The 26,240-nt window shown below is 45.4% G+C and overlaps 1 protein-coding gene across 1 annotated transcript in view; it reads right to left on the bottom strand.

The window, feature by feature from the left end:
• Positions 1-752: 752 nt before the first annotated feature.
• The window catches only part of utp18 (UTP18 small subunit processome component), a 30,629-nt gene continuing 5,141 nt past the window's right edge, over positions 753-26,240 (bottom strand). The window contains exons 3-14 of the mRNA XM_039739332.1: positions 26,042-26,137; positions 25,280-25,362; positions 25,020-25,108; positions 21,617-21,742; positions 19,787-19,961; positions 15,032-15,132; positions 13,037-13,127; positions 12,296-12,419; positions 5,744-5,918; positions 4,266-4,408; positions 3,308-3,344; positions 753-972 (exon numbers count right to left, since the gene is read on the bottom strand). Of these exons, the coding sequence (XP_039595266.1) occupies positions 3,320-3,344; positions 4,266-4,408; positions 5,744-5,918; positions 12,296-12,419; positions 13,037-13,127; positions 15,032-15,132; positions 19,787-19,961; positions 21,617-21,742; positions 25,020-25,108; positions 25,280-25,362; positions 26,042-26,137 (1,228 nt within the window). The 3' untranslated portion in view covers positions 753-972; positions 3,308-3,319. The remainder of the gene's footprint in view (positions 973-3,307; positions 3,345-4,265; positions 4,409-5,743; positions 5,919-12,295; positions 12,420-13,036; positions 13,128-15,031; positions 15,133-19,786; positions 19,962-21,616; positions 21,743-25,019; positions 25,109-25,279; positions 25,363-26,041; positions 26,138-26,240) is intronic.

Below are 26,240 nucleotides of genomic sequence, written 5' to 3'. Positions count from 1 at the left end.
TGCAGACCGGAGGACACGTCTCGAAATGAACCACGACGACACCTCTGGTTGTGCCCGAAGGTCCCACCCCTACCACTGTGGGGGCACAGGAAGTCGGTGCCCACTTGGGAAACCCGCTTCCGAAGAGCGCAGAACTGCTTACCAAGTAAGCTCGAGAGCCACAGAGCACAGCAAGTCTCGGTCCCCAATCTGTCACGACGGCGAGGTATCACCGTTGGGAGTCGCGTCGGACTTTTCACACAAGCCTTCCAAGACGTCTCCTTTAGAGTAACGAGCCCCAAGCACAAACGCAGCTGACCTACGACACTTTGACTTGGACCTTAAATCCATGAAGCCCTGCACGACGTTTCTTTACGTGGTCACATTAGTCTGGAATTACCGCATGCCACACCAGGCTGCAAAGTGTACTTGATAAGAAGAAACGACAGAATTCAACTGCCACTGGGCAACCCTGCCATGTTCTCCTGGCATCTGCGCTGGCTCCCCTCCAATGTCGGTATTTTCCACCCACATCCAAAAGATGCAGAGGCCAGGCGACCTGGCACCTCTAAGTGGGCAGTCTGAATGAGCTGGGTGACTGGCACCACACCCTGGTGTTGGTTCATGCCCTTCACGCAATACCTGCTGGAAAAGCTGGATATAAAAGGTCAGCTACCTGTGCTTTACACTTTAGCCACTAGGGGGCACAATGCCTGCGCTTTCAAGGCACACACCCCAGGAAACTGAGAAGGTAAAGAAAAAAAGCCGCCGTGTCAGAAGTTTCTCTCACTTTTATTAACGTGGACATTACTGACTGGTTTCTGTACAAAATCAAAAAAGGCGTCCGCATCTTCCCAAGATGAACACCGAGTGCAGGGCAACGCGTTTTCAGTCCCAGAGGCTGCCGAGACGAGGCCATCGGAAGGCGCGAGCGGCTCTCCTCTCTGCTGAGGTTATACTGCCACCCGGTGGCAGACACGCACAACTGAGCGCCTACAGTGAACAAGCAAAGAAAGAGCCGTCAGAAGAATGAAAGACAATCGGAATGTCCTGCATGCCCGCCCGCCCGTCTCTGTGCCACTTAACAAAGCTCTTCTGCTTTCTTGTTTTTAAAGGCGTATTGTAAATCCCTTCACTTTATGGCTTTGGAGTTGCCAAATGATACCACAAACTGGCTCAAAAAGCAAGTCCAAATGGCATCACCATTAGAGGGGTATGAGACATGCCAATGTGCCACACAAAGCATTCCAAAAAGCAAATCCTATCTGACCAGGAATCAGCACATGGCCGAGGACCCTCCATGCCCTCACACAGCTCATCCTGCCCGCAGGTCTTCATCTTCGCTAAGCTCTTCTTTAACCTCGACTCTTATCTTCATTAAGCAAGATGGCATTTCACATTCTGCGTGGTTTTCTTTCACTTCAGAAACTGGTTATGGTAAATTTTTACTTGAGCAACAACTAAAGCCTAGTAGATGGATAAGAATTCATTCTTTTTTTTCTTTCTTAATGGTGTTCTTTGTTACTTAAGCCTTTATTTCCTAACTGGCAGGCCAATCCACAATAAACGGGTGACCACTGGTCTAGAGCTCAAATCTACCATCCGTGACACGTCACTCAGCACGCGCTCACTAGGGTCTGCCACTCTCAACATGCCCATTTGCTAGTAAAGTGCAGTGCCATCTTTCTTTTCAAAATGGAGCATAAAATTGACATGATGACCTTATAAAGGAAACTTTAAATAAAAAGAAAAAACTGAGAAAGGGAAACGCCAATCCCAGTCGAGTCCTCCGGATATCGAGTGGTGGCTCCGTGCGGGGTCCCTAATTATTTTTTAATTATATGAGTTACTCCTGCTCTCTTTTGCACGTCTATAGAGTGATTGATGGACTCCAATCAGATTGTTCTTCCGTTTGCCTATTGTGAAGTCTGGATTCTATGCCAATTGCTATTATTTTTGGTGCGTCACCTGTTGGAATGAAAAGTGCAGACCATCTTATTCCCCCAAATTCAAAACTGTTGGGTATGGAAAATGGCAATAAAAACCAAAAAGGCTATCTGTCCATTCTCTTCACCTTGTGGAACACACGACGTAATGCTTTGCCCTGTAAATTCTTGTTTAATTTACACTCACGTCAACTTCAATAAGCTCCAATAGAGCCGAGACAGCCGAGTGCTTCCCACTCTGTAACATCAACATTTGCTTTCCACGGAAATGACGCCATCTGGAAGGCAGCAAGTGTTGCTCCACAATTGGTACATGCGTCTTACTGCACAAACAGAGTGCCCTTAAACACATCCCCATATCAAAGGGTCTTTGAACCTGATGCTGATAGGAACTTGGACGGTCCTTCCTTTTCTGAACTGACAGTTTGTGAAATACGACTCCACTTTCCATCTCGGAGAACGCTGAGCCCAGAGAGGCAGGCCAGTGGTGCTGTGTGGCGTCTGCTTTGCACAGTAAAGTCAGAATACAAGAAGTGTACTGAAGAGCTCCTGGGCCCGCGTCACGACCTCCATTAGAGACGCGCGACAGTCTGGAGGATCGAGGCTCACGTGCGCTCACTGGTGGTTTTCAGACTTGGTGATCGGAGCGTCTTCCTTACAGTAATCTTTTAATTATATTGTGCACTGTAGAGGGTGAAATGCCCCCAATCTTAACCGCTTTGTCTTTGGCGAACACGGTTCTCAAATTTCTAGATCAATCTGCCGACACAGCTATTGGCAAATCGGCGAGCTTTGACCCATCCCGGCTCTTGAAGGCTCCTTGCTTGCTACAACACGACTGCCTGCCTGCACGGCTTCATCATTAGTATACTGTATGCAGAATCGTCAAAAATCAGTTCAGCCGCTTGGGTAAACCTGGCATATACTTGGTCTTCATACCGTCTTTATTGCCATTTCCCATACTGTCCAGACGTCTGTCTGTCACAAGCTCAATCCCACAGACCTGAAGACGCCCAACCTGCCAGATGGACTCCAGACCACCGATGAGGATTTCTCAGGCCTGCATTTTGGGTTTTTTTTTCCTTTTTAAATATTGTACTGAATGAAGCAGGTTTGGCGAGAAAGACACCGAGGTGCAAACAGGGCCACGGGCTCGCTTTAAATCTGATCAGTCCTGCTGCTGCTTCTTAAGGTAACGGACATTAAAAACAAGTCCGGCCTAATGAACACACAGGCCAGAATGAAGACCTGCGGCCGGCCGTTGTGTCAGCGAGTTCTTCTGAAGCCTCTTTTTATTGTCCTGGTCACATGAGGGCAGAAACTAATCTGAGCAAGCAAGCAATCACTGCTTTGGAGTGCACACAAAAAGAGAAGATACTTACATGGACACACGGCTAGAAATTGGTGTAATGTTTTAACCTGTGAAAAAGAAATAAGGATTAGATAGAAGTAAGGCACTATAAACATTCACACGCTCGCTGGCTGTACGCCGAGAAATCCTGGAATGGCCAACTCGCCACTTGCTATTTTACAGCCGCACACAGCGCCACGCTGGGCTCCTCCGATGCAGAGACGGCAGCAGACTGAGGGGGCTGCTTATTAACAGGCAGGCGTTTCATTTTATTTTTCTAGTGTTAAGATTAGAGATTGAAGGAGCGCCATCTTTTTGCCTACTGTGCGTGTGTGTGAAGCCATTTTTTTCAAGCCCCTTAAGGTCAGTTGGAGCAGTCGGGTCCATTCTGACATGACGCAGATCACAAGTGGAGTTCACATATTGCTGACTACCTGAACTGAAAATAAAAATCTCTCTCTATCTCTCTCTCTCTCTCCATATCTATCTATCTATCTATCTATCTATACAGGGGGTCCCTCGGGATACAACGTTTCAAGTTTACGATGCTCACTCACTTACCTTTATTCCTTCTCACGTCTCAATTTCTGTAAGGATTTTTTCTGTTCCTCAGCACAGTATCTTCATGTTCTTTTCCTTCTTATGTGGCTCAGTTGAGTTTTTATCTTCTACAGTAGATTATGATTTTGCAGATGTGTTAGGATTGAGGGTGTGTTTCGGCTTACGTCACTGTTGTAGGAACAGGACTGTGTCGTAACCCGAGGACCCCCAGGAGATCTCCATTTATATATCTGTGTCCTGGGCCACACAGAGCCACCGACAGGACACACTGACTGACCCTCCGCTTCAATCAACTCGCTAGCACTCGCTCCACAATGGGCCCACCACACCATTTGTGAAGTGCACAAGACTCGTTCTGAGGGACGTAGATAAAGGCGGCGGACAGAAGCCCAGAGTGTAGAAGGCACGTCGAGTTTCTTTTCACCTACCTGTAGAGTAAAGCTTTGCCCTTGTTCGATGCAACAGAGAAAAATCCACTCCGTGGAGAAAAGTCCATGCACTGCGCCAGGTGAATTGACTTCTTCCGAAATAAGGGGAAATTAGAGAACACCGTGAAACTGGGAATGTGTACCTAAAAGGGCAAAACAAAAAAAGACAAAAGCAATGAACGTCAGCAGAATTACTGCCTTAAAAAACTCTTTCAAGCAACGCACTGGCTTGGTGTCAACATCCTCCGCACGTATCTTGTAGCTGACTGTTGTCACACACGTGCACAGCTCAGGGGCTCTAAAGAAGGTAATTCCCAGTCACACCAGGGGGTGGCAGAGTGGAATTCCACCCGGGCTCAGCCCCTGAAGACGTCACTTCCTCCCTCCATCTTGAAAACCCACCCTGTCTGTACCGAACCTCCGTTCTGGTTTGGACTCTTGTCATTAAAGACCATTTCTTTGTTCAAGTATACGGGAGGCCGTTTGTGTCGAGGCTCAATTATTTACCACACTGTGCCTCAAAGCCAATTCCAGCACAGCACCACAACTGGGATATGGAAACACCGGGCGAGTCAAACCGACGTGAACACGAATGGTACTGCTACGTACCGACTTGCATACACCCGTTGTGGATTTGATGTGTCGAACGTGATGGCGAACAGGCCGAGACATTCCTGTAAGTCATCTTGCACATATGGAGTACGTTTTATGAATAAATGGTCTCCCCCATTGAAATGTTAACGTCATGTTGACTCGCCCTGTACTCCAACTTCCATTTCATTCACTTTAGGGGAATTCCGATTGCACGTCAACCTTCTTTATTTTTAGAGGAGCTTAAAAGGTAAAACTAAAACTTGAGGCTTGTTCCTCAAAGTCACGTCACCTGGAAATCGCACCATTCTGCCTGCCCAGTGGTTTTCTCCTTTGGCTGGACTGGGAGACCCCCCAGGTCTGCAGGTTGGTATTCCGCTCAGCTCACCCCCTCCGTTTTATTTCTAAGAAAGTCGTAAAGTCTTTGCCGCTGCTTTAAACGCTAACATTTCTTTGGCAGTTTTCTTTTACCTTTTACGTAGAGTTTGCTTCCTCAATTATCTTCAAATGCTGAGGACTAGCAACAAGCAGCACAGACACGGGTGCAAACACCTTTACCAATGGGGAAGGGGGGCAACTATTCACAATCAATAAAAAGGGCACTGGGTGGCACAGCCTCTCAAATCGTTCTGGTATTTTGTGGCTTGTCTGTGCCTCGCTTACACCTGAACTGATCTCACCGCTCTCTTTATGCAGGAACAGCACCTAAACATAAATTTGGTTTCTATAAAACAAGTGAGAAATATCTCAGTGAACCGACCGTTGGTGGGCATTCCTCCAGATAGTGAAGAATGTGTGAGTTGGCACCAAAAGCCATTTCCAGATTAAACCCCGTGAGTAATTAAAAGTGAAACAGAATCCACACAATGATCCCACCGGGCACTCACCAGTTTGACTGCATCATCTGCCAGATCGGACGCGATGGCCAGAATTTCAGTCTGCGGGTTAAAAACCAAAGATGTCGCCGATGTCACCAAGTTCATTATGGCCTTCAGGGGCTTGGGGTTGCTTTTACTCAGACAAGCATCATGAGTGTAGACATTCACCACTCCTGAACTGGACCTACATGGACATTAAAAGAAATGAACGTTACACTGGCGGCGCTCCTGAGATGTCTGCCTGGTAATGAGAAATATGGATGGACAATCCAAGTAGAAATAAGACAAATAAAAGAACTGCAGGAGGGCACACAACTTAATGCATCCTTGTAACAAGAACAGGACAGTCATGCTAGTATATAAAAAAAAAAAAGTCTCCATTTTTAAAAGCTGTCATTTTTTTTTCTTTTTTTTTTTCTTATAAGCCCTGAAGAGGAGGACGTATCTGGTCAGTGAAACTAAAAGGAACAGCCAGTCGCCTTCTGAAATCCCTGGACGTCACGTGGAACCCACTGAGGAAGACGACGGGGTAAAAAGCTGATCCAGCCCTCCTGAGTTCACTTGAAATGACGGCCCCTGTCTCATAGAAGCCCCCATGACTACCGCTCTGAATTGAGAATCACAGCATCAGAGCAGCTTCTAACTTTCACAGACGTCACCAGCTGCGATTTCAGCTTTGAGCGACTGTTCGGTCAGGATGGAGGCTCCACTCGGAGTCACGGGGTTTGCCTTTGGCTCCTCCCACTGAGGTGTGTTGCTGTGCAATGCTAAGCAGGCGATGGGAGGGGCCTGCGAAATAAAGGAGGTTCGTTTAAGCCTTTTCACTCGTGCACTGTGTGCGTCTCTGCCAAGTCCACGGCTCCTGACTGCGATGGTTTTAGTGGTTTTTGGCCAGTTTGCCATTTGGGGTCAGGGCTGATTTGAATTTCAATATATGGCACCTCTTCTGTCCAGTTGGCCAGGTTCACACCGCCAGCATAGCTTAAAGTGCCGTGTACTACAGCTTGGCTTTTCTTTCACAGATGCCCGGATACTGGAGTCTCCTTGTGAACATGCCAGCCTTCACGCCACTGTGAAGATCAGTAAATCAGTGTATGCAATTGGCTGCTAACTAAAACCTACTTTTTGTTCTACTTAGCATATAAAATGAATCACAAACTGCCAAGAACCCAAGGCTAAGGAGGAGAAAACTGCCACGTTTTCTGCTTTTATCAACAGTAAGATGCCACGACAAACCCACTAATACGTCTAATGACGTCCTCCACTGGTCACAGCTCATTTTAAGGTCTTGCCTCTCCCTTTAGTGCTTTTTGATTGTCAAACTGCATGCACTTTCCACTTGTCTGAGATTTCGTGGTGCCGACTCCTCGACTCCAATGGTTGTTGTTCACAGAGTCCTGTGTAATTAAAGTTGAACCTCAGACAGACCTTAATGTTAGTGTCGATTCTGAGACTGACAACACAATAGATACAATTACAACACAACGCAATTTATTTCTGTGTAGCCGCGATGAACTTTAACAGGCCCTGCCTTTTGACAGCAGCCTCGACTCTTTAAGAGAAATAGAAAAAACTTCCAAAAAAAAACCTTGTAGGGAAAAAATGGAAGAAACCTCCGGAAAGGCGGTTCAAAGAGAGACCCCCTTACCAGGTAGGCTGGGCGTGCAGTGGGTGTCAAAAAGAAGGGTCAATCCTTAATAGAAATATTAAAAGTGACAGAGCAGAAAAGGACCCAAATAGTCACCACATTTGGCAAATGACGATTACAAAAAGGAGGAAACCCACATTAACTCCCAGCAACTGAATCACGAAGCCGACAGCATTACTGACGCACGGCACTTCTAGTCCGGCTGATCCTCCTTCTAAAGGCCCGTAAACCAGAGCTGTAAAACATCGGCTTTCCGATACTCCCGGGGCCGAGAACAAAGCCTGCCAATGTCCGTGTGTGGGACTCTTAAAAGTCTGCAAGCTTCTGACACTCTCGTACACCAAGCAGACTTGATTTAGGAACCACGTCAACGGCCAGGAGCCCGTCAGTCCTGCAGGTTTTACGCTTACTGCCTTTCAGAAGGCTTCTTAACTCGCGTCACGTCGTGCACCATGTCAGTGCAAGCCATAAAAATGATATAATCAACTTGAGCCAGACTGCGGGAATGAAAAGCAATGGGATCACAGCGACTGCCGTCGGAAATGCTTAACAACTGTGCTGCACTCCTACAGTATTTAGGAGGCCACAGAGAGCAAATCTGAACACCTCATTAGCTTTGTCGAGTTGCTTCCTTCTTTTTATTTTTAACTTGATTTACCGCAACTCCAATCTTTTTGTGCTAAGCGTTTAAACTCCACACAGTTAATTAGAGCCGTCAGAGGATTATTGAAAATGTGGCCATTTTGTGGTTTCATTTCCAACAACCTGCAAACAACTTTAACCCATCAATAAGAGAGTCTGCACAACCATTTTACTGAAAATATGTTGACAGATAGGATGCACCAAGTGCGTGCGTGCCTGCTTGGATCATGCTGATAAAACCTTTCCTTGGCCCACAAGTGCTATCCCAGCATGCCTTGCCCATACACTGTAGACCCCTCTGTTCTCGAAGAGTAAACCAAGATTCAGCCTTCAATCAACCCACAGAAAACTTTGCTAACTTCAGACATTTTTTGAATCGGCCGCACTCCCAAGTGTTTAATGGGAAATCCGGCAGAATATAAAGTAAAGACAATTAGAACGTAAGACTATTGTTTCACCGAGAAGAACATTTTAAAAAGTGTTGTGCTGATTGAATATTTCTTGAGTGAAGTGTGGTCAGGTGAACAGAAGCCCACAGCTGTGCAGTTGCTGTAGATCAGGCAGGAACTTGAAAAGAAAATGCAGGAGTGCAAATGGTGAAATATTCAAATTTGTTTAAGCTGCTATGCGTCTTCTCAGAGTATCTTGCAGATCTGCCTTACTTTAACAGCAAACAAAAACGTTAAACTTTATATGTATATATACAGAGTGGGCCATTTATATGGATACACCTTAATAAAATGGGAATGGTTGGTGATATTAACTTCCTGTTTGTGGCACATTAGTATATGTGAGGGGGGAAACTGTTCAAGATGGGTGGTGACCATGGTGGCCATTTTGGATCCAACTTTTGTTTTTTCAATAGGAAGAGGGTCATGTGACACATCAAACTTATTGGGAATTTCACAAGAAAATGCAATGCAAGACACCCTACGAGACCACCCATCTCCCATGCTACAGTTCGCAAACTGCTTGCTAAGTTTCGTGAAACTGGTTCAGTGTTGGATTTGCCAAAATGTGGACGCATGAAAACTGTGACTAATGAAGAAACATCAGTGGCTGTCCTAGCTTCATTCAGCAAGAGCCCACAGCGTAGCACTCGCCGCATGTCACTGGAGAGTGGCATTAGTCGAATTAGTCGAGTACTCACAAATGGCACTCTTACAAACTCCAGCTACTGCAGCATCTCAACGAGGATGTCCCAGATCGGCGCACTGAATTTGCAGAATGGGCAAAACAAAAATTGGAACAGGACCCTCAGTTTACGCATTAGATTTTGTTCAGTGATGAGGCAAACTTTTATGTGAATGGTGAAGTTAACAAACAAAACCACCGCTATTGGTCTGACACTAACCCACATTGGATAGATCCCTCCAAGACTGTTGGAACAAAAAAATTGATGGTATGGTGTGGTATATGGGGTACAAAGACAGTGGGGCCATTCTTCATCAATGGAAACCTCAAGGCCACTGGATATGCCAAATTGCTACATGATGATGTGTTTCCCTCTTTATGCACTGAAGCTGGCACGTTCCCCGAGTTTTACCAGCAAGATGGTGCACCACCACATTATGGGTGTCAGGTCCAAGCATTCCTAGATGAACAGTTTCCTGGAAAGTGGATTGGTCGTCGTGGGCCAGCTGAATGGCCCCAAGGTCTCCCGATCTGACCCCCTTAGACTTTTATCTTTGGGGTCATCTGAAGGCAATTGTCTATGCTGTGAAGATACGAGATGTGCAGCACCTGAACCTACGGATACTGGAAGCCTGTGCTAGCATTTCTCCTGCGGTGTTGCTATCAGTGTGTGAAGAGTGGGAGAAGAGGGTTGCATTGACAATCCAACACAATGGGCAGCACGCTGAACACATTTTATAAGTGGTCAGAAACTTATAAATAACTCATGAAAGAATAAAGCTACGTTAAAACCAAGCACACCATTGTTTTTCTTGTGAAATTCCCAATAAGTTTGATGTGTCACATGACCCTCTTCCTATTGAAAAAACAAAAGTTGGATCCAAAATGGCCGACTTCAAAATGGCCACCATGGTCACCACCCATCTTGAATATTGTTCCCCCTCACATATACTAATGTGCCACAAACAGGAAGTTAATATCACCAACCATTCCCATTTTATTAAGGTGTATCCATATAAATGGCCCACCTCATAAATCTAGATCTATAAAAGCCAAATACCACCGATTCACTCATCGCAAAATCTCCCGACCCATGAGAAATGCAGGTTACCCCTGACCCATACGTGCTCGCTAAGAAACGGTATAAAAAAATTTCGAGGTCCAAGCGCATTCTTGTCTGTATGTCTGTCCGCTTTACACAAGAGAATTACTTCACGGATTTAGATCTGGTCTGTGTTGGCTCCAGCAGACCCCCCATGACCCTGTGTTAGGATATAGCGGGTAGGGGAATGACTGACTGATTTAGATCGCATTGTTTTCAATAATTTACTTGAACTTTCCAGTTGGTTTTGCGACTTGTCTCATCACGCTAAGCACCAGAATTCGCCTGCAGTACCGATACAATACAATTTATTTTTGTGTAGCCCAAAATCACACAAGGAGTGCCGCAATGGGCTTTAACAGGCCCTGCCTCTCGACAGCCCCCCAGCCTTGACTCTCTAAGAAGACAAGGAACAATTCCCAAAAAAACCACAGTAGGGAAAAATGGAAGAAACCTCGGGCAAGGCAGTTCAAAGAGAGACCCCTTTCCAGGTAGGCTGGGCGTGCAGTGGGTGTCAAAAAGAAAAAGGGGGTCAATACAACACAATATAATACAATACACAGAACAGAACAAATCCTCAATACAGTATAAAAATAAACATTTTACAAGTACAGAGCAGAACTTAACAGTGGATGACATCACACAATAGGCTTTGGATTATTTGATTTGGCTGTGGGCCAAGATCAGGGGGCCTCATTCACTCGCCAGCCTCTGTTCGAGTTGGTCTACATCTCGCCACGTGTTGGAGCGCACCTCGCCTCAGCTACAGATATTTGACGTTTTTGAGAGATCAGAGCTCCATGTGTTTAAGAGGGTAGCTGCTGACTGGCAGAGATATCACGGCCACATGGTAGCTGAACACCATCAGATACAGTGCCAACGTCTATTGATTTTTAAAGTTTGTCCTCTTTCATTAGTATGTGGGCACAGCCACGAGGTACAGCTAGTCTCCATATACTTTATATAAGTGATGAGTATTCAGGGTCAGGTCAAATGATTTGTCAAATAAAAGAGAGGAATGCAGCAGTAGGTGTAAGTGACGCCACATTGTGTTTGCTACGTCTTATCTACCCTGTGCCTTAAGGCTCAGTCATAGTCCAGGGATTTTCAGACACGGACATCGTTTTCTTAGTCTTAGTGGGTCTGGGCCGTTCGTGCCGCTCACATGACAGCTACTCATGCAGTCTGACATTCCTAGTGACAGGTCTGACTTTGTCTCAAGTTGTATGGTGGGGCTCGGTGTATGCAAGGGACGACAACCAATGAGCACTCAGACAGAAGTACATGACGTACAAAGTAGCGAAGAGGAATAAGGCAAGCGAGAGTTCTGGACTTCGCAAACTGGTCCAAAACACCCAACGAGAGGCTTGTCTGTCTGGAAACTCACATTTTACATACCACAAGAGAATGGGATAAAGAAAAGGCTAAGGTCGCATCTGAATTGGAAAGCATACACGTAGCACCAGTTCTGTAAGGCAGCACCGAACTAAAGTGTGAGCTTATACTACTTTGGAAATGTGTATCTGTCGTCACAGAATGGTGTACGTTATCACCCCCATTTGCTATTTCAAGCTTGGCGATCCCCCGACTAGAAGTCATGTAAAACGGCGCCAGCATTAGACAAACCCATCAAACCTCAAATCACTACAAAGAGAGGGGGCTGTAATTATTTACCCAGAAAAGATAAAACTACCTGCTTGGTCTGGTTGCTCATAATTTAGCAAATGGGAAGCACGGCAACAGCTTTGATTAGCGCGAGTAACCCAAGAGGCTTGTGGTCTGCTGAAATGTCTGAATGACTGTCAGGATAGGCTCAGGTGGGTTCAGGTGGGTGAGACTCATGCAGCCATCTAGCGGAAATAAGACAGGCAGCAAAGTAAATGCAGGAGTGTTCTGTAAGCCGTGTCTACACCTTTGGCTCATGCAGGATGCCCTGCTTGAATTACTTGACCAAGCAGCATGAGGAGGAGGATTCCTGTTGGGTTTGTGTATCATCTGCACACGTACAGACTCCTGTTTCTGCTGCTGTACTTACCCACATGCCACATACTGCCCATTCCGAGAGGCAGCAATACTGGTTCCCCTCAAGCAACCATCGTCTGTAAACTTATTGATGCATTTTCTGCTTTTTACGTCCCAGATAAATACTTCACCCTCATCTGCAGGGAAAGACACAAGAGGCATTCATTAAGGATTTCTGTGAGAATATTCTAAAATAACTCACACCAGCTCATCATTTTACATCCAAACCTGTCATATTTATATGGCTAAAAGTAAAGAAATTCATATTTTATTAATATATTAAAATAATGTTTTGGAAATGAGATTTTAAAAATTAATGGAAGCTGGGAGATCAATTATCACCGCTAAGAAAAAATACAAACTTTGTGAGAAGTTTTCATGGATTTTATTTGGTGCTAATTTCCCGATTACACACAACTGGAAAATCTCTTCGTGACGGCCAATAAACACCCACGGCTCAAGCTCAACAGACAAAAACAAGCGGGCGCTGCGTCTCCACACGGTCCCCGTATCTCCCGCAAATCCACAGGGTATTACGGGGAGTTCAGATGATATAAAGGCCCTTTGCTATCAAACACGGCAAGAGAAGAACTTCAAAATGGCCACCACCTGAGGGGTCTCCTTCTAATCCGGTGTTTGTGAGGACTAAGCAGTAACAGGCAGAGCAGAGATAACTGCAAGTCGTAATGCAAATGACTTTAAAATGTGCAAAATTAAAAGTCGCTCAAAAGCAGAGACAATTGTGAGTGCCTACCAGAATGAGCGTACATCATGCTGCCATCTGGAGAAAAAGCTGTGGCTCCAACATTTCCATTTATCTTCATGTTGGCAACAAGTTCCTTTGTCTGAAAAATGAATTTTACATCAAGTCTGTCAAATGAAAACTTACAAATAAATCTAAATACAGGCAAGGAAATCTTCTCACTTTCACATTATTAAAAAAAGAATGCAGTAACTATGCAAATATTTTATTCAAATCACTCCAAATAATCTAAAAGCACCAAATGAAATACACACACACACACACACAGTGGGATGCAAAAGTTTGGGCACCTTGTTAATAGTCATTATTTTCCTGTATAAATCGTTGGTTGTTGCGATAAAAAATGTCAGTTAAATCTATCATATAGGAGACACACAGAGTGATATCTGAGAAGTGAAATGAAGTTTATTGGACTTACAGAAAGTGTGCAGTAATTGTTCAAACAAAATCAGGCAGGTGCATACATTTGGGCGCCGTTGTCATTTTATTGATTCCCAAACTAATTATTGGAACTCCAATTGGCTTGGTAAGCTCAGTGACCCCTGACCTACATACACAGGTGAATCCGAGTATTTAAGGGGGTCCATTGTAAGTTTCTCTGAAGAGTAGCAACATGGGGGTCACAAAACAACTCTCAAATGACCTGAAGACAAAGATTGTTCACCATCATGGTTTAGGGGAAGGATACAGAAAGCTGTCCCAGAGATTGAAGCTGTCTGTTTCCACAGTTAGGAACATATTGAGGAGATGGAAGACCACAGGCTCAGTTCAAGTTAAGGCTCGAAGTGGCAAACCAAGAAAGCGACGAATGGTGAGAACAGTCAGAGTCAACCCACAGACCAGCACCAAAGACCTACAACATCATCTTGCAGCAGATGGAGTCACTGGGCATCGTTCAACCATTCAGCGCACTTTACACAAGGAGATGCTGTATGTGAGAGTGATGAAGAGGAAGCACAAACAGAGCCGCTTGAGGTCTGCTCAAGCACATTTGGACAAGCCAGCTTCATTTTGGAATAAGGTGCTGTGGACTGATGAAACTAAAATGGAGTTATTTGGGCATAACAAGGGCGTTATGCATGGAGGAAAAAGAACACAGCATTCCAAGAAAACACCTGCTACCTACAGTCAAATATGGTGGTGGTTCCATCATGCTGTGGGGCTGTGTGGCCAGTGCAGGGACTGGGAATCTTGTCAAAGTTGAGGGACGCATGGATTCCACTCAGTATCAGCAGATTCTGGAGACCAATGTCCAGGAATCAGTGACAAAGCTGAAGCTGCCGGGCTGGATCTTTCAACAAGACAACGACCCGAAACACTGCTCAAAATCCACTAAGGCATTCATGCAGAGGAACAAGTACAACGTTCTGGAATGGCCATCTCAGTCCCCAGACCTGAATAGAATTGAAAATCTGTGGTGTGAGTTAAAGAGAGCTGTCCATGCTTAGAAGCCATCAAACCTGAATGAACTCGAGATGTTTTGTAAAGACGAATGGTCCAAAATACCTTCAACCACAATCCAGACTCTCATTGGAACCTACAGGAAGCGTTTAGAGGCTGGAATTTCTGCAAAAGGCGGATCTACTAAATATTGATTTCATTTCTTTTTTGTGGTGCCCACATTTATGCACCTGCCCGATTTTGTTTGAACAATTATTGCACACTTTCTGTAAATCCAATAAACTTCATTTCACTTCTCCAATATCACTGTGTGTGTCTCCTATATGATTGATTTAACGGACATTTTTTATCGTAACAACCAACGATTTCTACAGGAAAATAAGGACTATTAACAAGGTCGCCCAAACTTTTGCTTCCCACTGTAGATACACACACATACACACACACACATACGCTAAGAAGCCCACTCTACAGTGGACAGTCTAGTTAACGTCATGAAATACACACACAGGACAGAAATGTCAACCCACACAACGGCTCCACTCTGAAGAACAAGGGAAGGCAAACAAAACTCAGAAACGGCACCTTCATGGTCAGCAGGTGGAGATATCCAGACCTTCCAGTGAGGAGGAGAAACGAGCCGTCAGGGGAAACGTCAAACTGCTTTACTCGGTTTATTTCTAATCCTGTTAAAAACAGAAAGGTGACAGAGTGTTCCTTTTAGATTTACTCCATGTTAAAAATCAGAAACACACCCCCAGACAAATGTGGGACCCTTTATTTAGGACATACAGTACATAACTGCGGTGGGCTGGCGCCCTGTGCTGGCTGGGATTGGCTCAAGCAGACCCCCCGTGACCCGGTGTTAGGATATAGCAGGCTGGACGTAGACTGACTGACTGACTGATACGATACCGTATACTAATGTGGGGAGCACAACCTCTTAGGTTTGACGTGGAATAAATAAAAAGACGGACCAAGCGTTTTCTTCAGCTCTCTCTTTTAAGTGTCCCTGGGAGGGCAGTCCATTAAGAAAATGTCTTCATGCCAGATAAAGAGCGCCCACCTGCTGGTAAACAGCACATCAGGAACATCAATGATGCTCGCGAGGACCGCAGTCAAGAAACAGCCCCATAGCGCCTCACGATTCACCAAGTTACACTCATTGAAAAGACAAAATGAAAAACGGAGACAGAGATGGAAGAACCTGAATCAGTGAAAGTGGACGTCTTCTTAAGATCTATGGTGCCATCTGAGATCACAAAAAACACCTTAATGGGCATCTCTCTCATGTTGTGTGATCACCGATGATAAAAATAAATGTCAGGGGGACTGATGTGTGTGGGCAGTTGGACCTTTCAGAGTTTTACTAAGAAAATCCACAAGCCCTGTATAATAAAAGGTGTTGCTCCACATGAAATCAGACATTACAAAAGGTGTGGGCCTCTTTAAACATGTCTTAGAGGTCCGTGCAGCCCACCACACTATAAATGCAAGTGGGTGAATCTATGTAGATGGAAGGTGGGGTCTGCAAAAGATGATGAAACACGTCGAGGCCACATAAGCTGTGGAGTTCAAGTTCAAAGTCAAACACCACACACTCAGCACAAGTTCCCCGTTTCAGGCCAAAACTTGCGTTAACCCCGGGGTGTCCAACTCCGGTCCTGGTGGGCCGCAGGTTTTCATTCAGACCCTTTTCCTAATCAGTTTTCACTGCTAATGAACTTCTTTTCCCTTCAGTTTATTAGCCCCCTGTTTTTAAAGATCCAGTCCTCTGAATCGATTCATCTCTTCATTAAATGGCAGCCAAACAGCGAAAATCAGGGCTTCAAACTCCAGCCAACTTCACTCCAATCACTTTCTTAATGAGAAGCCAATTACTGCTTACTGTTAGTTAAACGCGTTCTTGAATTCCACGGCTCGTCGCTGCTCTCTTTCTGCCACAGCAGACTTTTCCAAAACTGTTGATTTTCTGTTTTTTCTAAGAACGTTTCAGTGACCTGAGCAGATTTAACTTACGGACGCCTTCACCTTACTTTATTTCAGATCTGTGGTTAGCTGGTCATGTGGCGGCTCGTTGTGCGACATTATTGTTTGGCTGCTAATTAAGGAAAAAGGAACAACTAAGAGGTCTGAGTCACGTTAATTAAAACTGAGGTAAAATAATATAGATATAAAAAATACTTCTTAAAAACCACTCTTAAGTTAAAAAGTGTACTAAAATATAAAAAATAAGTCTCTCATACATCACTTGTAAAATAAAAGCGTGATTGATTGATGAAAAGCCCCCACGCTTTTATTTTACGAGTGATGTATGAAAGACTTTTTACTTTTAAGTACACTTTTTAATTTAAGTGTGGTTTTTAAAAAGTATTTATATTATTTTCAACTTTTTAGTCTTGGTTATTTTTTTAGTATCATTTTGTAATCAATATTTTAACACTTCCTTTAATATTTCTATTCGTTACTAGCGGCATCTACTGGTGAAATCTTTAACTATTCTTCATGTGAAAATTTCACTTCTTAATTAACATGGATTAACGGATCATTTAGTGAAACTGATTCATGTGTTGTCAATGGAAGTGAGCGAGTGTGCACAATTTCAAGTCATTTGGACAGTAGGGTTAAATATCGATTACAAGATTTGTACCAGACAACAAACAGGAGAAGTTAAAAGAAGCCCGTTAATAAAAAGTTAATTAGCAGCAAAACCATATCACTAATTAAGAAGATGGTTGGAATAAAGACCTGCAGCCACAGCGGCCCACCAGGACTGGGTTTGGACGCCCCTGCGTTAATCAGTGCAATCACAACAACTTCTGTGCAATTCTACTTCCTGACAACAGGTGGTGCTGTAGGCATCTTTAGAGATGATGTTCTGTTCTCTGCTGAGAAACTGCTTGGAGTGACCAATGAATTTGTTGTTTATTTTGTTCAGTCCAGCTAACTATATGGCCAGCAGTGTAGACTGCTGAGAAAAGAGGTGACCTTCATGGAGTCGGACGTTTAAGGTGGTATAACATGAAGGTAAAGATGATCTGGGCTCCCAAAAGGTTTGCACTTTGGTGCTGTCAGTTGTGCTTTACACCAAAGCATACAGCATTCCAAGTCGCCACTCACCGGCATTCCGATTTCAGGAGGCTTACTTGGCTTCTTTTCACTTTTTAACATGATGCCATTACTGTAAGGTGGCACAGAGGACTGGGTTTCAATCTCATGCCCAGGAGTTTACTTTATTTATTTGGCTGATGCTTTCATCCAAGGCGACTTACAACATTTACCGTATGATGCAACTGATTAGGTTTCTTTTGGCTTTCAAATTGGAGCGCAGGCAGGTCAAGCGACTTGCTCACGGTCACACAGCATCAATAGCAGGATATGAGAGTTTGAAATCCAAAGCCTTAACCAGTATGCCACATTGTCACAGCATTCAGCTTAGCTATTTTTGAGTATCTTCCAGCTTTCCTCCAACATACATAAAGATACGACAGTCAGATTATTTGGTAACTCTAAGGCAGCCCCAAAGTGAGTGTGTGAGCAAATGGTGACCTGCCCAGCGCCGATTCCTTTTTTTTGTAAAACTGAGGCTGCTGGGATAGGCCTTGGCCCTCCATGACTCTGACCTGGATGTACAGCGAGTATAGAAGAGAATCCCCCTTTTGAAATATTCCCATTTGTTTTGCTTTACAGCCTTAAATGAGAACACACACACTTTACCTCCTCGATGCCACCTCTAACATCCCAGTGAAAGACATCACAGCTGCAGTTGTGAGATGACTAAAGGATCACCCCCCCCATGTCAGTGTCATTTTGGTGACCCCCCTTTTGCTTTAATGCCAGCCTTGAGTCTGTTGATTCTTGTCGATCAGCTTTGCACACCTGGACTGAGCCCCCCACTCTTCTTTACAGTTTAACTGTTCAAGTTCGGTCACATTGGTGGTCTGTGATCTTCTGATCTCTCCACAGATTTTCACTATCATTTACAGTAGGTCTGGGCTCTGACTGGCCACACCAAGACGTTCAGCCACTGGCTGGTCAGTTTTGCTGTGTGCTTTGGGTCGTCATCGTGTTAAAGGTGAACATTCTGCCCATCTTCAGGGTAGCAGGTTTTCCTCATGAATTGGATTTTGCCCCCTCCATGTTTCCTTCTAACCTACCGAGAGCCCCAGGCCCCCCACCAGAGGATGCTGCCCGCTCCGTGCTTTACTGTCGGTATGGTGTGTTGTGGATGGTGAGCTGCATTGCTGGACCGTTTGATTTTGGTCTCGTCTGACCAGAAGACCTTTTCTACTTGGCACCAGAATCTTCAAGGTGCATTCTGGGAAAACTCAAACGAGCCTTCATGTGGCCTTTCTTGGGAAGTGCGACCCTCCTGAACAAGCCACAATGGTGGAGCGCTTGTGAAATCGCGTCCCTATGCACACCACTAATGACCAGTCTGTGCCATCAAATCCTGGAACTCCTTCAAAGTGGCCATTGGCCTCTTGGTGGTCTCTCTTCCCAGTGTCCTCCTTGCTCCTCCATCCAGTTTGGAAGGTCCTAGTAGTGCCAAACACTTCCTTATGATGGACTTTACTGAGCTCCTTGGGATTGAGAAAGCCTCTGAGATCTCCTGCCTTACGTCTGCCCTCCACTCTATCCTGAGATCTTCTGAAAGTGGCCTGCTACCCACAGTCAGGTGTTTGCTGTCAGTTGCTCAACCAAGCAAGGGAATGAATGGACCAGGAACAGCTTCACTAATCCCACTCAGTACAAGTGAGCACAGCCAGTAACCGCAATGGGAATGGTGGGCACCGACACCTGAGTGAGTTTGGGGGGTCCTTTATTCATCTCAGTACGTCTTGTTTTTGATTTTTTTATCATTCTTCTGAACTGTAGCTGTGATGTCTTTCACTTGGATGTTAGAGATGGCATTGAGTAAGTAAAGCTGGAAAAAATATTAGTGTCTGTGTGTGTGTTGAGGGTATAAAGCAAAGAAAAGGGAATATTTCAAAGGGGGTCTTTTCTACACCCACTGTAGGTGACGCTGCTAGAGGTTTGCTGTGAACTGGACGTTTTATTTTCCAGTCCTCTCCCGTCAGCTGGCCCGATTATCTGTGAGCCTGAACTGCTCGGCTAACCTGCAGACACAGAACTGTATGTTGGTCCCCTGCTTTCCATATTCACTTGTGTCACTGCTTCCTGTCATAACCTGTGTATGCACTCGGTGACAAACACTAAACAGAATACACCGCAGAGAAGCAATTAGACCAGCTGCCGACGAATCCATGGGTGCTTCTGTAGCTTTAACCCGAGGACAGTAAGATTGTCAGAGTCCTCAGCAGTCTTTAAAGCACTCACCTCGGATGCCGTAGACTGGGATTATCTTCCCTCCCATCATGTCGTACACGTAAAACATTTTATTACGCATGCTGGTTGCAATAACCTGCTCGCCGTCAGCACTGAAACGAGCCTTGAAGACAGGAAACTTCTCCAAGTGGATACTCTGAATTTTTGGATTTGTTTTGCCATCTACCTGTGAAACAAAGAACAACTCTTAATAATGTCGGCCTTCACTCTTTGCAGTTTCCTAAAGGAAAGCAAAACAGACATCATTTCAAACCCAAAGAAATTCGTGGTGTCCCCGAGTCCCAGGTAATGACTGAGCATTCACTTTACCACACAGCAAGATGAAGGAAATAATGTTTAAATGATTTCAGCAGATAAGAAAAAACTCCCGAGGGGAAGCAGAGTGTCAGAAGTAGGCTTATGATGTGCGTTTACTTCAAGCAAAGAAACATGACGTCTGCAGTGGGGCTGTCAGATCAGATGTCACCCTTGGAAGCCAATTTAGGTGGATTTTTAAAAAGTCGTATTTGAAGGGAACAACTGACACTGGAATGTAAACACAGAGGTATCCGTTTCACATCAAAATGACTCTGACGTGGTGTTCTTCACGCTTCGCTCTGCAGTACTGCAGGATTCTACTGAACTGCTTTTACGCACCACTTTCAGGAGGACTCTATTCGGGTTTTAGAACGCTTAGCTCGTATCATCGTCGGATGGCGCACCCCTTCAAAACGCTAGACGCTCCCTGCTCTTAGATCTCCACCACTTGGTCGATTCTTCTCCATAGCACCCAAAATGCACGGTTCTGCTCCTGATCCCATTTTGGCTCATTCTTCGACCCACGATCTCGGGCTTTCTGCTGCCTGGCGCTAGGACAGCTTTAACGGTCACCATTTTAAGTAGCCTTGTCGGGGTCTCGAGTGATCAGTTTAGCTACCTCGGCCAACACGAAGTTTCACTTAAGGTCTGTGTTTTAATGTAAAACGCACTGACCGAGTTATATAATAAAAATAAAAAAAATCAACCAGATTCCATTTCTGCAGCAACTAGAAGAGAATCAAGGAGAAGTCGAGTTTAGTGCAGTTGGACGTTTTATTTCTTGACCACCTGAAGAACTCAACTGCCGCTCCAAGTATCAAGTCAGGTTTCGCACACCCCGTCTACCATCTCCTGGTTGTTTCTTGTGACTTATAAACTACTTGAACCCCCCAGTTGGCATTAAGCCTGCCAAATTCCTGACACAATACTGCAGCGTCGACAGCAAACTCCAAGGAATTACCCAAGGCAGGGGACGTGGACCCCAAATATGGAACTGTCAGACAGACCGAATTCGGCTTAAACACCACAAACCCTGGGCAGCTTCTACAAACGGGACATCTCCGCCCAAGAAGGAACGTCGAGCCCTGCACAGCCCATTATCCTCCAATCGCCCGTCAGCACTCGCCTACCCTGGCAGCCCACCTGTAAATATAAATACACGTACGGTACATAGAGTCGACAACACAGCCCCTACAACTGCGAGCCTGTGTTAACAAATACTTTCAATATGAACATTCAGACCTTCATTTTGGGCTAATCTGACGGCCCTGGTCCACCAGCACTAACGTAATGTCCAGCATTTGTCAATGCCGTCACTGCCTGGGTGTTTCCTGTCACACTCCGCGTGTGCTCCCTTTACATGTCACCTTTCTTTGACAAGTAACAAAGCCTTGCATAGCACAAACCTTAGGAGTGTGAAATACACACACACACGTGCCACACACGTGCCACACACACCTGTTAATCCAGCAAGACAGCAAGGGCACCAGCTAACACACCGGGCATTACTGCACAGACACCTACCTGAAAGAGTGAAATAGACTGGTCAAAACCAGCCGTCATTATGACTTGTGCGGCAGGATGAAACTTCACTGTGGTCAGCTTGGCATCCGACGGGCGTTCATTGTTGGCATTGAGGCATTTTTTCATCTAGGGAGATATTAAATGGGAAGTTTATTTGGAAGTAATCGGTAGGCATTGTTTGTGGCAGAAAAAAAAAAGAATGCACACAGTGCTGGTCACCTGCCCCTTTATTCTGCATTAAACGTGAACGCCAACATGCTCCATTTCTGAGATTGCGCGAGTGCGCGACTCGTTCAGTACTTTGTGCCAACTAATTCTTCAGTTTTTATTTTACACAACGTAGTTTCTGTTAAACAGGTGTAAGGGTGTAGTAGGAACACCGTCTACGGCCCACAATGCACCTTACAGACCAAACACAAATAATTCAACATCCTACTGACAGTCGTTCAAATGCCATCCATCTAGCAAAAGCAGAGTGGCACCTGCCCCTGCTTCATGGAGCCAGCATTCGGGGTGAATAGTCTGTGCCCATTCGTCTTTGTTCTCCACCATCTCAGAGTTTTTTAGGGTGAAAGAGGAAACCAACTAGAACTTCGATAGTAAAGAAGCTGATCTCCAGTCAGCAGACAATTACATCCTTCATTAAAGAGACTCCCAGCCCACTTCACGCCAACGGCTCTCAGACTCAGTCCTGGTGACCTTTGGGGTTTCAGGTTTTCACAGCCCCTTTGCCTCTAACTGATCCGATTAGCTCAGCACGGTGCTGGTTTTCCTCTCTTCACTTATTTTGCATTCAGAACAGCACGGCAGTTGCAAGAGTGCCAGCTCGACCCTCCTAAGGTTTGCCCCTTAATGATATCCTTCAACTAACAACTGGCACAGCAGACAAGAGGGCAAAGGACACTGAAGGTGGGAGTCACTTCAATGTCAGGCCCACTGGCGTGTTTAGGATTACATTGGCTCGGTTTGGTTTTAATGTTATATTTTCTGCATTGTCTGAGGTTTTGCTTTTTTATTTATTGTATGGTCAGTGTCCTTGAGTGCTGAGAAATGCGCCTTGTATAAATAAAACGTATTATCATTATTATTAATATTATTATTATTAGCTAGTCAATAAGGAGTTAAATAGCCAAAACACCTGGAAAAAGAAAAATGTGAATCAGGATGAGCACACCATGAAGAAGAGTCGATCTGAAGGAGACTGCAAACTGGTGGCAGGGGAAAGTGCAGTTAAACAGCACAGGATGGTGGTCTGTAGGATGAAGAGGAGGAGAGTGAGGGCAGAGCCAAGGACCAAATGGTGGAATTTGAAAAAGGAAGACTGCAAGGTTGAGTTTAGGGAGGAGGCGAGACTGGCACTGGGTGGCAGTGAAGAGTCACCAGACAGCTGGGAAACTACAGCAGATGTAATAAGGGGGTGCTTGGCGTGACATCAGGACAGAGGAATGAGGAAATACAGGAGAGTATACAGAGGAAGAGGATGGCAAAGAAGAAGTGGGGCAGTCAGAGAGATACAGAAAGTCGACAAGAGTACAAGGAGATAAGACGTAAGGTGAAGAGAGAGGTGGAGAAGGCTAAAGACAAGGCGAATGATGAGTTGTATGGACACTAAGGAGGGAGAGAAGGACCGGTGGGCTACAGAGAGGGTCCGAGCAGGGAAAGATGAGCAGCAGGTTAGGGTGATAAAGATGGAAACATGTGAGGAAGAGTGTGATGAGCAGATGGAAAGAGGACTTTGAGAGGCTGATGAATGAAGAGAATGAGAGAATGAGAGATAGGATGATGTGGAGATAGTGAATAAGGAAGTGCAATGGATTAGCAAGGAGGAAGTGAGGACAGCGATGAAGAGGATGAAGAATGGAAAGGCCGCTGGTCCAGATGACATACCTGTGGAAGCATGGAGGTGTTCAGGAAAGATGGCAGTGGAGTTTTTAACCAGAGTGTTTAATGGAATCTTGGAAAGAGAGAGGATGATGAGGAGTGGAGAAGAAGTGGACTGGTGGGCCGATATTTAAGAACAAGGGGGATGTGCAGGACTGCAGTAACTACAGGGGGATACAACTGATGAGCCACAGAGTGAAGTTATGGGAAAGAGTAGTTAAGAAGGGAGGTGATGATTAGTGAGCAGCAGTGTGCGGTCATGCCAAGAATGAGCACCACGGATGAGATGTTTGCTCCGAGGATGTTGATGGAGAAGATTAGAGAAGAACAGGAGGAGTTACATTGTGTCTTTGTGGACCTGGAGAAAGGATCTGACAGGGTGACTGAGAGGAGCTGTGGTATTGTATGAGGAAGTCGGGAGTGGCAGAGAAGTACGTAAGAGTGGCACAGGATATGAAGTGTGACCGTGCGGAGGGATCGGCTCTGAGCCCTTTCTTATTTATAATGGTGATGACAGGCTGACAGACGAGATTAGACAGGAGTCCCCATGGACTGTGATGTTTGTTGATGACAGGAGTGATTTGTGACCAACGGGTATCAGCAAGAGTGAAAGGGAAGGTCTACAGGATGGTAGTGAGACCAGTTGTGGTATATGGGCAGGAGACGGTGCCACAGGAGACAGAGCTGGAGGTGGCAGAGTTAAAGATGCTAAGATTTGCATTGGGGGTGACGAGGATGGACAGGATTAGAAATGAGGACATCAGAGGGTCAGCTCAGGTTGGACGGGTAGGAGACAAAGTCAGAGAGGCGAGATGGCGTTGGTTTGGAGATGTGCTGAGGAGAGACGAGAGGTATACTGGGAAAAGGATGCTAAGGATAGAGCTGGCAGGGAAGAGGAAGGCCTAAGAGGAGGTTTATGGATGTGGTGAGAGGGGACATGCAGGCGACGGGTGTGACATAGGAAGATGACGAGGACAGGAGGAGATGGAAGAAGATGATCTGCTGTGGCAACCCCTAACGGGAGCAGCCGAAAGAAGAACAAGAAGCAGCTCCTTAAAAAGCCGAGTAAAAAACACGACGCTAACACATACATGCTCGGTAGAATCAAACTCTCATTTAGGAATTTCTACATCTTGCATGAACCCCCTAGTTTCCTCGAAACCTTACATATTGTAATCTTTTCAGTTAGCCAATAAAAGGGGGGTTCATTTCGCTTGACTTTCACGACACTCAGAACGGCTCACACGGTACAACACCCTCGTACTTCATCGACTCCAAAACAGAAACTGAGAAATAAGTTTTCTTAATTAGGCTCGGAGTCCAAATAAAAGAGAAGTAGTTTGGAACAAAAACCTGCGGCCACACGGCGTCCCCACGGCCGAGACGGAGAGCCACAGCTTTACTTACGCTCAGCGCCCGCCCTCAACACGCCCTGTGAGTGCGGCGACAGTCGTGGGCAGCTGGCTCTTCACAACGGCGGATTATAAAATCTGAGAAGACATGAAGGAAACAAACAAGTCACCTCAATGATGCCTCTGGGAAGGGAATCCGAAGCTGCCACATAGTTTCCTGTCCTTTGTAGTAAATTATCTTCATCTTCATCACTGTCCTCTGGAATAATTTAAAACGAGTCTGTAACATTTGGCAAACATCATAGGAGACTTAAAAATAAAAAAAAAAAGGCTTGATTGGTTGAACAAAAAGATAAACGCAAAATTCTACAGGCACCCCAGCGCCACCAAACAGTTTCAAAAATCCGTCAAAGTGCCTTCGCTTTCTCACCCTCGCCCTTCGTCGTCTTCTTCGTTTTCTTCTTCAGGTTGCTCTCTGCCCAGGCTGGCGTTCCTCCCATTGCTTTCTGAAACCTTGAAAATGAAACGGCAAACTGAAAAGCTGAGACTCTGAAGCCACACGAAACTGAGAGGACGGGCTGAAGGTGAAGGTGAAGGTAATGCGGGCGCCACTACACCTCAAGACACAGGACCACCCGACAGTGAAGACCCCCAATGCTAGCCAATAGGAGCCATAAACTCACACATGACAGCTACTACTGCAATACCCGACACGGCCTGACTTGTGTCCCAGAACCCTCCATTATTAGATCAGAACGACTTTGTGAGCGGTCAGCCAAGTGAGCCACCGAAGTCTGGCAGTAATTTGAAGCACCTTCTGCCATTTTGAGGATCTGCTGGACTGGGTGTGTCTAAAGTCTAAAAACTATTCACGGCGCAAGGCCTCGACAGGAGTACCACCCTGGGACATGCCATACGTCAGCCCAATGGACAGAGGACAAGAGTGCCATGACGTGACCCACACTGTACACGGAGAGAACGTGCAAACAGCTACAAAAGAGTCAAACCCCAAATCCACCATGCCACAAACGGCTATATAGCAGCGCTTTCTGCCATGAGAAACAGTGCCAACGTGGAGGGCAGGGGTGGATTAAGAATTTGAGCCTCAAAATGACACACCACGCTGGTGGGCTCCAGGAGCGAAGCTGCCCAAAGAAAGAACAAAAAGAGCAGACAAGAGCGTCTCACGTACTGTTCCTTCAGTCTCAGCTTAAACTTCTGCTTTGGAAGTAACTTCTCCGCATCGCTCTTCAGCAGGTCCTTCCGATATCGATGGGTCATATCGATGCTGTCAAAATGAAAGAAACAGAAATGAAGCATTAAGACGGGCATCAGGGCACAGGCACTCCACAGACTTGCAGCCTGCTTTTGAATATTTTTAGGCGACATTC

Source organism: Polypterus senegalus, chromosome 17 (assembly GCF_016835505.1).
Source record: "Polypterus senegalus isolate Bchr_013 chromosome 17, ASM1683550v1, whole genome shotgun sequence".
NCBI classification, from domain to species: domain Eukaryota; kingdom Metazoa; phylum Chordata; class Cladistia; order Polypteriformes; family Polypteridae; genus Polypterus; species Polypterus senegalus.
The sequence above is the reverse complement of the archived record's forward strand: the minus strand, read 5'-3'. Positions and strand labels throughout refer to the sequence as shown.